Genomic DNA, 12,591 nt, shown 5'->3' with positions numbered 1-12,591 from the left:
GTATAATAGTCTGTGTGCTCTTCTACTTGTTCTGATACAGCTCAACATCATTCTATGAATGTGACTTTTTTATACTGGTATGTGCTCAAATGAGTATGTAGTTTGGATACTAGTTTTAATATCAATTAGTATCTGATTTTGGATACTTTTGATAAGCCTACTAAAATAACCTTGAAAATAAATGAAAAACACAAGTAAAGCCGTGTGTCCAAGCTTGTGACTGGTGGTGTATGCAGGTGTATTCAGAGGTGCCCCTGTTAGAGGAGGGCATGTACAGTGATGTTTGTTTCATAACATTTGAAAGCTGTCCGTTCTCACAGTGCTGTTGTGTTTGTGTGGGCAGCCTGGCACTCAGTGGGAGGAGGGCTGCAGGAGCTGTCGCTGTGTGAACGGGAGGACCCTGTGCCAGCTCAGGTGCCCACCACTGCAGTGTGAAGAGGTGAGAGCCTAAGCACCACTCACTCACAAACACCACACAACAACTACTGATACAGCTGAGCAAAAACATCTCGCATGGAAAAAATATGAAGATCCAAGGTTACCGGAGAACAAAGCTGGTTCAGCACTTACATCAGAGGTGGTAGAGTAGCCCAAAATTGAGAAAAACAACAGCAACATTACTTCAAAATAATATAACACAAATAGAAGTACAAAATAATGGTCCAAGAAATTACTAACAGAGATAAGAAGTATTTGGGAAAAGTACTACTCAAGTAAAAGAAATTTAAAGAGTAACTGTCTGATTTAGAATTTGAAGTTAATGTAATTTGATAGACAAAACATTGAATACTGCACAAAATCTAGTATTTTCAAAGGGCAGACACAAAAATGAGAAACTAAATCAGATCTGAAGGAGCTGCAAGAAACACAAATGTTGAAATCATTTCATGTTGTCACATAAAGACTTGCTCACAATGGAAGGAGTATCCAAAACTTTTACTAAAGTAAGAGTACTGTTACTTCAATAAAATATTACTCATGTAAGAGAAAAGCAGGGTGCTAGGAAAGTACTCTGAAAACTACAATTTCTTTAAAAATTCATTCAAGTAAATGTAACTTTTGTTGTTGTTGTTGTAACCCGAGCCGTGTTTCATCATCATCTTGTAATTTAGTCCCAGGAATTCTGCAGCTCCTATGGGGTCTGTCCATAGAGACCCCACATGGAGACCTGGTGGTGCTTGCTTTGCAGGGTAGGTGAAGAGGAGCTGTTGTATGCGGTGTTTGACCACACTCTGGACAGGTGTCAGTGATGTTATTGTCAATCTGACTGAGATATGGGTTTAAGTGCAGCTGAGCCAGAGAGCACCTGGTGTCTCTGGGCAGCTGCAGTTCTTTAGTGCTCATTTTTGGTACAGGATCACCTGAATGTTGAGCCCGGACAGAGGGGATACAGGCTGAAGTGTCTTGTGCTGCCATATGTTGATGTATAAGCCAAACTCCATTTCTGTAACTGTCTTCATTGATGTTGGTGTTGTCAATGCTTATGATTTCTTTAACCTGCTCTCCGCACAGGGCGCTCAGTGTCTCTCTTATGTTACAATTTCTGTCCAAGGAGTGAAGGATGGAAGTATTTAGATCGGGAGTCTTCAGTCTCAGGAGGAATTGCATGCTAAAGGGAAAGCAGAATTTAGGAGCAGACTACCGGTGACTATAACCAATAAAGATATACCCACAGCTCAGGAAGTCAAAGTTTTAGGTGTGACTTTTGATCAATCTTTGATATTTTCAAAACACTGTAATAACATTCCAACTAATTTAGGTGAGTGAAACAACAGCCTAAAAAAGCTTGCTTGTACCACATGGGGATGCTCAAGGGAGGTGCTTCTTGCAGTATACAAAGCCATCGGTAGGTCAATTATGCAGCACCGGTCTGGACCCCAGACTTGTCCCACACTAACTAGGGGCGCCTCCACATTAAACAAAATGCTGAACTCTGGACAAGATTAGGCCATCTACGCATTACCCCGATTTACCATCTCCACCATGAAACAGGTGTTATGAAAGTTAGTAAATGTAACTTAGTACTACTACAGACCTCTGGTTTACATGCACACCAAACAAGGCTGCAAAAGTACCATTATTTCCTTTGCAAACAGCAAAATCTCCTGTCTTATTCTGCATAAAAAGTGCTAACCCTGTAGTTTAGATCTGAAATGTGATTCAGTTCAGTTAGTATTTCAGTATTTTTATTTTTTTTATTCTTCTGGATATGATTAAAATGTGAATTTTGAACAGAATACTGTGATTAAATCATAAATCGCAAATCAAATCACAATCACAATGCTTGGGATATCTGATTATTCCAGTGTTCACGTAAAAGTAAAAGGAGTATAGGCATGAATGAGTATAGACTAGATGAAGAGCGCCCCCTGTGTTCAGGCTGTGTGGATGAGCCTGCACAGAGGGGGGTGTAACAGCTCTTTGTTCTCTGTCTGCTGTGAAAAGGTCACTCTGTGCTCTCCTCATACTCTTCAGTCTTTGGACTCTTATTTCAAGCTGAATAACAGTGTGTGCCTGGGGAAATCAGGAGCTAAAGTCTGAAACCAGTCTTACCTGGGCCGGTAGTTCTCCACCAAGACAGGAGTACACCAGGGACCAAACAAGGGACGATACAGGCTCTAAAACAGGACTGAAAAAGAAATTGTCACTAAAGCTAGACTAAACTGAACCAGGATCTAAACCAGGACTAAAACTGGATAGAAAAACACCCATGGGTATTAAAAATCCTATATGACACAAAACTATATGATCTTTATGACTCTTGTAAGTTTTAAGTAATGTTTGAATGTTGTTATCTCATCAAAATACCTACTGAAGCTATGTCATCATTCACACATGTTTGAGTAACCCTTTATCTATAACTTCTTGGGTTCTTTTTAAAGACAATGCAGTAAAGTGTATTTACCTTGTTGACATGTTTCGGCTGCGAGCTGTAAGCCATCTTCAAAACTGTCACCTGTGTTGGTGGTGACGTGTTGTATATCAGCTGTTGTTACTTCCTGTAGGTGTGGTCACCCTGATGGACCTGGCAGGTCACTCAGACTGACCACGCCTCCCGTCTCCCGGTGTTCTCTGGAGGAGGGTGTCCCAGGTGTGTGAAAGGAGGAACGCTCTCTCATCACGGTCAATACCTCGTTTCCTGATTTCAATGTCCTTCCTGATCCAGTGTTTGAACTTTTTGTTTTCCGATTCAATGACCTGAGCCCCGTCCCAATCCATAATGTGGTTATTCCTTTTACAGTGGTCTAATATGGCGGATTTTAGGTTTTCCTACATCTCCAAAAGCTCAAAATGCTCTGTTCACCTCATATAGTGGTTTTCAAGTTAACATCTCCTTTTACCTTTAGTTCAATAGAGAATTCCATCGCTGAAATCATCCAGATGATTCTAGTAAAGGTGTATGAAGTTTAAAAGCACTTCCTGTATTACCACATGACATCACAAGATGGAGTTTTTTTTAGTTTGAGAGAAGAACTGAGCCTAAATGTGCAGGGTTTGTGTGTTAAACGTGTGAATGAAACAAAACACAACTCAACACAGTAGGTCTGTTTGTGATGAGGAAACATTATAACGTAGAAACGGAATTTTCTCTTTGCCATTATAACATAGAGCTGAAAATAGTGTAATACAGGCCCTTTAACAATGAGACAAACTGGGCAGAACTACTCAACTCAAGATACATTTTCAAGAGTCACTGAAAGGTGCAAGTGGCATTTCTCATCACCTGCTTGTTTTCATGGATATGCTATCGCTTTATATGGGATGTTCTGCAGTGTGGCATTAAAGCTACTATCTGTAAGTTTATCCCCTTCCCTCACCTGGCCCTTGTTCAGACTCACCTGTGCTCTCTGCTCTTGTTCTGTCAGGCCAAAGCTGTCACACAGACTGCTTTCATACTGCAGAGACGTAGACAGCATGTAGTGGTGATATGTGAGAATACAACAGGGGTGGGAAAGCCATTTAATAACAAATGTTTTAAACTTTTTGCAGTTTTCAGTTATAGGTGTGGCTCAAAATATACCTTAAAAGTAATTTAAACTTCCCACGAACAGGCTTCACAAATCAAAGAAATAACATTGTCATGGAGACAAGCATGTGATGGACACTCAGTCATAAAAGTTACACAGCGGAAAATACATATGTTTATAGTCCTCTATTTTATTCACTATTTTTCTTCACATTCAGAGCTTATTCATGAGTAAATCTTGTTCAAAGCAATGGTCTCTAGAGCCCTGTCAGAGCATTTCAGCAGATACCAGTTGAGCATGCATAACTAAATCTTAAAAGAGGCAGTTTTTGTTAGAAAAGACAATCCTGCTTTGAACAGAAATGACCCCATCCTCAGACCTAAATCAAAACACAATGGTCAATAGGTATAATCAGTAGACTAACTGATGTGAGATCATTCATCAGGGCACTGAAGGACTAAATATGACTCAGACAGTAGTTTACAATAGATGAGTGTGGTTAGCTCCTCCCTTTAGACAGACGCAAGGCAGTGTCCCATCAGCACTTGACCCAGGACTGAAGAAGCTGCTTGGATGACTGCTGAAACATCTTCAATCTAAAGCCTTTATCCAAATGACAGATTAGAATTTTTCTTTTGCTCTAACTAAACATATCTGATCTCACCAGACTGTCATGCTTTTAAATGCCAAGTGGCTGTTACACAGTTCCACCTAATCCACAGTTCTGTATCCCCTGAGCCCCTCTGTGCTGTGCTGGGGTGGACGTGTTTTGGGGTGAGCTCAGGACTCTCACACTGGACTGTCTCTCTTTCTCTTTCTCTCCACACAGGCTATTTTTGGTCTTTTCATCCTCTTCATAATCTCCCTTTCAGGTCCCTTTGGTGGACTTTTTCATATTTTTGCTCCGTCTTCCGTAGCACCAGCAGAATGTCTATTTTTGGTGGTCCGGCCGAGCCCGGGCTGCCAGAGCAGAGGATGCGTTGACAGGTCAGGCCGAGGCGAGCGCTAAAAGGATACACATCTAAAGTTATGTGCTGGTGGGCTCCTATCTGATCGCAGCACCGTTCACTGTTCTGGATAAAGTGAGCACTTTCCATTGTAAATGTTATCAAAGCTGAGGAGGCCACATGGTAGTAAAGTGGTGTGAGATGATTTGGTAAAGGGCTAAAACATGTAGAAGGCTCAAAATAAATCCATACTCTTATACTAGGCAGTACACATAGTTAGGATGGATTTTACCTGCCCTGAATACTTTTCAGGTTTGTTTTCGCAATGTCACTCCCCCTTCAGAGCACTATTACAGCATAATCACCGTGCATTTTCCTAATTTAACTATTGGACCTCACATCAGGTTTGTGAAGTTGAAGTGGTATCATTTTGTATTCTGCTCTTGCTATGGCATCTAAAACCTTTTCAGGCATGTTTTTGAAGAGTGAACAATGTCGTAACATGGCAGAAATTTCCACAAAGTCAATTTTGCATAATTCCCTCTCCTTGAAGAATGTATTACTATGTGTTGAAGAAAATATTGTCTAAGAGAATTGTGTTTTCAGGATAGTAAAGTATAAAAAATGGAAAGACTCCGGCACACAGCAGCAGCAGCAGCAATTTTTGGGCAAGTTAGAGTGTGAGAGTCTTTCCATTTTGGATTTTTACAAGAATTACTGTATTTTTCAGACTATAAATTACTCCAGAGTATAAGTCACACCAGCCAAAAAATGTGTAATGAAGAAGAAAAAAACAGATATAAGTCGCACTGGACCATAAGTGGCACTTTTTGGGGGAAATGTATTTTATAAAATCAGACACCAGGAACCGACATTTCCTGTTGAAAGGCAAGTTCTAGTAAAAACAATAGAAGAGAGAACAACAGACTGTTAATGTCACATATGAACAGTTATTCAGATAATTATAGCATAAACAACAGATCAGAACAAGTTTACCAAACTCTCCATCTCGCTCCAAATCACTAAATCCATTCAATTCTTCTACTTCTGAGCAACTCCTCGACCTCTGGAGGTAAACAGAGCGCCGCTTCCTCTTCTGTGTCGCTGTCAGCATCAGTTCCAGTTAGAATTATTCGGGTCTTTCTGAATCCCGACAGGATGGTTTTGGTGTCACTGAAGTCCAGGCTTTGTCCATCCATCCAGTGACTTCAGGAAAGTTTCATGGTGCATCCTCCTGGTGTCACAAGTTTTTCTCTCACTCCAAACTTTCTTTCTGCTGCTCGATTACCGTTTTCAGATGCAGATTTCTCGACTTGCAGTTTGTCATCTGCAAAATCAGATTTTCTTTTTGGGGGCATTTGTGTTCAGTCTTCTCAGTCGTCTTTATAAGTTTGTTTAAATGTTAAATTGTTCAGTGGTGCAGAAGTAATGGTGCGATTGACTGACATGATACAGACAGAACAGAAGCTCTTTCTGCAGGAGACATGTGCAGTAGAGCCAAGTGATAGTACCCAGGTAAGGAGCAGCAGATACTGATACACAAAACTAGAGCGCCCTCGTGAAAGTTTTAATATATAAGTTGCACTTGAGTATAAGTTGCAGGACCACCCAGTCATGAAAAAAACTGCAACTTATAATCTGAAAAATATGGTACAATACGATGTGTGAAGCACCTTCATTATCTTGGGATAGTAAAATGTCAAACTTGATTATCATGCTAAGAATAAAGACTCAGCACTATTTTTTGTGCCACAATGATAATTAAAAACACTAACAGTACACTACATCCTTTTTGTGTCATTTGAGCTCACATCTTAACTACACAAACCTTTATTTAATAATTTATGAGTAACATGAATTATGACAATGCACAGATATCAGTTATAAAGCATGTAACATGCACTGAAAAACAGCCATGTGTCAGAGATAAAAGGGTTGTTGTGTTTCAGGGCGAGGTGAAGGTGGAGGAGCCGGGCAGCTGCTGTCCAGTCTGCAGGAAGCACTTCCCAGGTCAGGACACATTTCATTTCTTCAGCTAAACTGTAATAATATGATTCAAATGTTCCCTACTAGAATGATGTTCTGTCTACTTAAAGAAGACATACTGAGCTTCTGTCTGCTCTACAGTTATAATCTATGGCACCCGTGGATTGTTATGTTATCATTTGGATGTTTTAAATCACAATAATGACTGAAAATGAATTAATAACAGAAGTAAATCATCTCACTTCAGTTTTGGGGATAGCAATGACATTTTGAATGCAGAAGAATAAAGATCTAAATACAAGTTCAAGTGGGTAATTGAGAACTGAAAAATATAAAATGACCCTAACACACTGTGTGTGTGTGTGTGTGTGTGCATGTGTGTGTGTACTAGAGCCAGGTCCTGAGTGCCGGCGCTACACTCAGCTCCGAAACATCACTAAAGGACAGTGTCACTTGGACAACGTGGAGGTCAGCTTCTGTAGAGGGCGCTGTCTGTCCAAGACTGACGTCATACTAGAGGTATGTGCTCACTCACTCTCAGTGCTCTCCAACCAGCAGCTCTCAGGTCTCATACCCACGCTAGGTGGGCCTCTCAAGGGTTAGGTTTCCTCCGGCTACTCCAGTTTCCCTCATCGTCCTAGAACATGCATTGTTTCATTAAAAAGTCTCAAAATGGAGGAGGGTGCTCACTTCCAGGTTCAAGACGGTTTTAGATATGTGTTGTAGAAGGGGCTAAAGTTTTCCATGGAAGTGCTCACTTAAGCCTTGTTTCCATTGGTTCATTTTGGAATAGATTGGATCCTGGGAGTGGGCTGGCCTGGTGTGGCTCTGGATTGGTTTAGCTAATGGTTAAAACATCTAAATGAGATGACTGGAGATGTGAGAATGCAGATCAATGAGCCAAAATAACATGGCAAAAAGCAAATATGAACATAAAATAATAATTTCTCAACAAACGCTGACGTGATAAATGGCCACACTTCCACTGAAGGCAATGACAAATAAACCTTCTGATGTATTACACAAAGAGATAATAAAACATGAGGGAGAGGCGCAGAGAAGTGAAATAAATGCAGAAAGTGGTAGTGGTGAACATATTTATACACTTTTTTTTTTTTTTTTTATGTAATAAAGTAGTTTCAATAATTGTGTTTATCTTATTTTTTGTAGCAATATTTCTCACCTCAAATGTTCTTATTAGAACAACAAATCTTCTGTTCATCTGTCAGCGCTCAGTCATTCTGTCCAAATGTGCAGATGGATTAAATGTGCTTAGGACTGCAAATGTTAGTGTGACTGCTCACTGTGATGGTCAGATGGTCAGAGAAACACTGGCACTTATCAACTAACACTCCTTTCTAACTGTAAGTGCAGACAGCATGGATGTGTAATCAAACAGTAATGGGCTGATTCCAAAGACTGCATAAAGCGCTTGAATATTGTAACTGTGTCATATTGTGGAACTGTGGAGGTGTGAGCTGAGCAGTGTGTGCCAATCTGTCCATCTGCTGCTGCCCTGGCCTCCAGCACAACCCAACAAGGCTCCCCCGCTGAGCTCCGCCTCCTCGAACAGGGCTGGACAATACAATAATCACACAGTCCTATGTTTAGTGTGAGCGGTGGGAGGAGGGCGGGGCTTGTCTCGGATCCAATACGTTATAATGATGTGAGTCTGGTCACTGGAGAATCTTCCTGAGCTCAGACAGACGTGATTGACAGGTAGATGAGCCAATCTGAGACACGCATGGTCCATACGTATCAACACAAACATGGCTGCGTAGTGTTTACGAGGAAAAAAAGAGAAAAATATCACAATGGACCAAAAAACATTTCTGATTTGTGCAGAATCAGTGAAACTAATGTTAATGTTGAAGTGAGAGAATTACAGTTTTGCTTGTAAATAACGAGTGACCAATGAGCTCAAATCCACCTCAAGATGCAATGAATTGAGAGGTGACTTGACCAATATCCCTCTGTATAAGAAGGTTTTATTCAATTATTAACCCAAAAGTCACATTTCTTTAGGGAAAATATCTAAACACGAGCCTAAACAAAACACATTTTATTGATTTCTTTTGAACACAAGGATAGGCACATTTCTTTCTCCAAAGTTTTTTACTGCTGTAGAGCCGTCCATTAGAAAGACCAAGCTGATCACTGACACTGTTGGGCAAGTTACTTTGAAACTGTAATGCGTTATTTATTACCTATTACTGTCATTTCAAAGTAATTCGTTACATTACAATATTACTGCATTTAAAATGTAAGGCATTACATTACTATTGCATTACTTTAAGTTACTCTCACCAAAATAACTTTTGCGCTGTATATGGACTGAACCAGGACTAAACCAGGTCTAAACCAGGACTAAACCAGAGCTGAACCAGGACTAAACCAGAAGTGAACTAGGACTAAACTAGAACTGAACTAGGACTAAAACAGGACTCACTGTAGGGAAGGGCTCGAAGGTGACCGCAGGAGAAAGGAGCGGCTCTGCTCCGCACCTCACGGAGGTAAGAGCGGCTGTCACCCTGCTGCTCGGGCTCGCGGCCCTGATTTCAGCAACTATTTGCAGGTACCTGAGCTGGTGCAAGATTCTGTTACAGCGCGTAACTTCTACCTTCCTTCAGCGTGTCCAGAAGTCCAACTTTTTGTGTGATGGTTTGCATCTTCCTCTGCCTTTTGGGTGCGAGCGCAGGAGCCTTTGTCGGTGCAGAATGTTTCGTCGACGTTGTGGGTTTCGTCGGGGAGAAAACTTGCAACCGTACAGCACTTCAGAATCACACTGCTAGAGACTGAACATGTATTTAAATTTGGCAGCTGAACACATTCTGTACTGTACTGTACAGGAGACAGGAGTCCCTTGGCCAGTCAGGACGCAGCGGGAGGAACGCAATACACATTCATACAATGTAAAAAAAAAAAAAAACAGGGCATGCAAAATTGCACACAAAAAAAAAAAAAAAAAAAAAAAAATCTGCGAGACAGCGAAAAGTGAACTGCGATAGAGGGAGGGACGAGTGTAAACCAGGTCTAAACCAGAACTGACCCAGGTCTAAACCAGGTCTAAACCAAAACTGACCCAGGTCTAAACCAAAACAGCGTGGAGTTCTTTGTCAGTCCTTTCGCCCGCGGTTACCTGAAGGTCTATGAGGGCGCATCTCCGGCGTTTCACCGCTGCTGATATCGAGGTGATTTTAGCGAATTTGTATGAAGAAAAACCCACCACTTCAATCCAGGTTAAAAAACACTGTAACGCGCGTTACTCACATTTGTACCGAGTAAAATATTACTATTTTTTCCCCTGTAATGCCTTACATTACTGCATTACAGCAAAAAGTAATGCATTACTGTAATTCGTTACTTTTATAACGCGTTACTCCCAACACTGATCACTGACCACTGGACATGACTGAATCTCCATCCAAATGAAATGAACTCAGCTTTGTATTACGCAGACACATGTGTTTCATGTCAGCCAAGCACCAACAGAGGGCGCAATGGCTCCAGCTGTTGACTTGGATAAGTGTGTTTCTGTCTCCTGAAGAGTTAATAGGAGATCTTCTCTAATACAACCAAATAGAATTATCCAAATATACTCAAATATGTGAAATTTAAAGTAATAAAAGCAGCAGCAGTAGTAGTAGTGATAATAATAATAATAATAATAAATCAATATTATATAGCGCTTTTTTGGACACTCAAAGACGCTTTACAGAGCATTATTCATTCACTTCATACACGGTGGTAAACTACTACTGTAGCCACAGCTGCTCTGGGGCAGACTGACTGAAGTAGTAGTAGTAGTAGTAGTTGTAGTAGTTGTAGTAGTAGTAGTAGTAGTAGTTGTAGTTGTAGTAGTAGTAGTTATTGTTGTTGCAGATGTAGTTGCAGTTGTTCTTCTTGTAGTAGTAGTAGTAGTAGTAGTTGTTGTTATTAATGTAGTAGTAGTAGTAGTAGTAGTAGTAGTAGCAGTAGAAGTAGTAGTTGTAGTAGTAGTAGTAGTAGTAGTAGCAGTAGCAGTAGATTTTGGCAGCATAGAAACTGGGTAAAAACTTGAAGAAGTCAAGTTAAATAAGCAAACATATACAAGACCTTTAGACACAAATACTTCACAATACGTGGCTGCTGATAGAGGAGACAGGCTGTGTTCATGGCTGTGTTCTTGTGACATCACAACATCACAACACTGTACTATCCCTGTGGTCTAAACAGAGCTGGACACAGGTCAGAACTCTCAGGTGGAGTTTGCTGTGGAACTGTCAGGTGCAAATGTGTTGACCTGGTTTATGGTTCATATCTCTGTAATTACTGGGCCTATCCACATGAAAAAAAAAACAATATTTTCACTATCGCTTCAGAAAGTGGAACCATTATTCAACCCCAAAAACATGGTGGAGGTTCTGCCGAATTCTTTTCTCCATGGAAATGTTATTGCTTTATCTGGAATGTTTCACAGTATGGAATTAAACATTTCTATCTTCATAGAAACCAAACCAGACCAAGTTACAGGTCAGATCTGTGGAGAGGTGATCCCCGCTCACAGTCAGAATGTCTATTTTTCCAGGTATTCTTGAACTGTAAAAGCACCTGTGATTGAATAAATGTAAAGTAGAGCTGTTTAAAATCACATTAACATGGAACATTCCAGGCAGAGGAATAACATCTCCATAGAAACAAGCAGATGAGGATCCCCCAACCAAAAAGTTTATGAAGCCAATTCGAGCAGAGAAACCCGACCAAAGTTCGAAGGGACCCATCGGAATCTGAAGGGCTCAGTCGGACTTGGACAAATATTAAAAACAGATGTTTGGCTCAGACACATCAGCCTGATAAGATACATTCAAAACATCTTGGACTATTATGTAGGTAGCTAATGTTTTGGATTTTGTTCTGCTGTTGTGTCATTTTTGGTAGGCTCATGTTAATGTAATGTAAATTGGTTAGCCTACATGACTGGGTGCGGCCTTTTGTGCTAATGTACACATGTTGCTCTGTGTGTGTGTGCTGATGTTCCACTCATCTGTGTTGACGTTCCAAATGCCTTTTTTCAGTTAACTGATAAAATTCGACTTTCCACACAAACATATTCCTCCATGTGTCATTAGCCTATGAAAATAGTCTGATTTTAATTGTGTTGGGTTCGGTCGGACTTGGACACAAATATCTTAAAATCGGTTCAGATTCAATCACTGCTCTGTCAGACGAGGGCCGGTCTCTGACTGAAAAAATCATCCCGATCCACACTCTAGTCCCAATCCCAAACATGTAATGAGTAGGAGGAATGTTTGTGTGCCATCCGCTGTAAACAGAAGCTCTGTAAATGCGTGTACATGTGGAGATCTCCATGTGGATGTTGTGAATGAAGCCTCCCGTCTGTGCAGTGATGCCACCTTTGGTCTAAATATAACTCTGTGAATGGAGAGCGCCGCAGTCATGTGTGTTTGATCACTTCATCGCCATGACGACCTCCATGTGTCTCCGCCGTAAAAATAGACTCACCAAAATAAACAGCCGCGCACTGTCCAAAGTGTGTGGTAAGCTCCTGTTACCGTGGCAACCGCAGCCTGCACCGGTGACTAGGCAGAGCGAGAAGTTTCCCTGTCGATTGATCAACCGGAGCCGTGTCCTCAGAGGACGGGCTGACCTACTTCACTCACCACATCCAGAGAGAGAAAGACAGAGAGAGA

At 41.0% G+C, this 12,591-nt stretch overlaps 1 protein-coding gene across 1 annotated transcript in view; it reads left to right on the top strand.

Moving 5' to 3' along the window:
* sspo (SCO-spondin) overlaps positions 1 to 12,591 on the top strand; it is a 120,145-nt gene that overhangs the window by 104,069 nt on the left and 3,485 nt on the right. Inside the window, 3 exon segments of the mRNA XM_055150834.1 lie at positions 344 to 439; positions 6,865 to 6,925; positions 7,293 to 7,420. Coding sequence (XP_055006809.1) covers positions 344 to 439; positions 6,865 to 6,925; positions 7,293 to 7,420 — 285 coding nt within the window.

Source organism: Boleophthalmus pectinirostris, unplaced genomic scaffold (genome assembly GCF_026225935.1).
Source record: "Boleophthalmus pectinirostris isolate CB_2022bp ecotype Guang Dong unplaced genomic scaffold, ASM2622593v1 HiC_scaffold_15, whole genome shotgun sequence".
Classification (NCBI taxonomy): domain Eukaryota; kingdom Metazoa; phylum Chordata; class Actinopteri; order Gobiiformes; family Gobiidae; genus Boleophthalmus; species Boleophthalmus pectinirostris.
The sequence above is the reverse complement of the archived record's forward strand: the minus strand, read 5'-3'. Positions and strand labels throughout refer to the sequence as shown.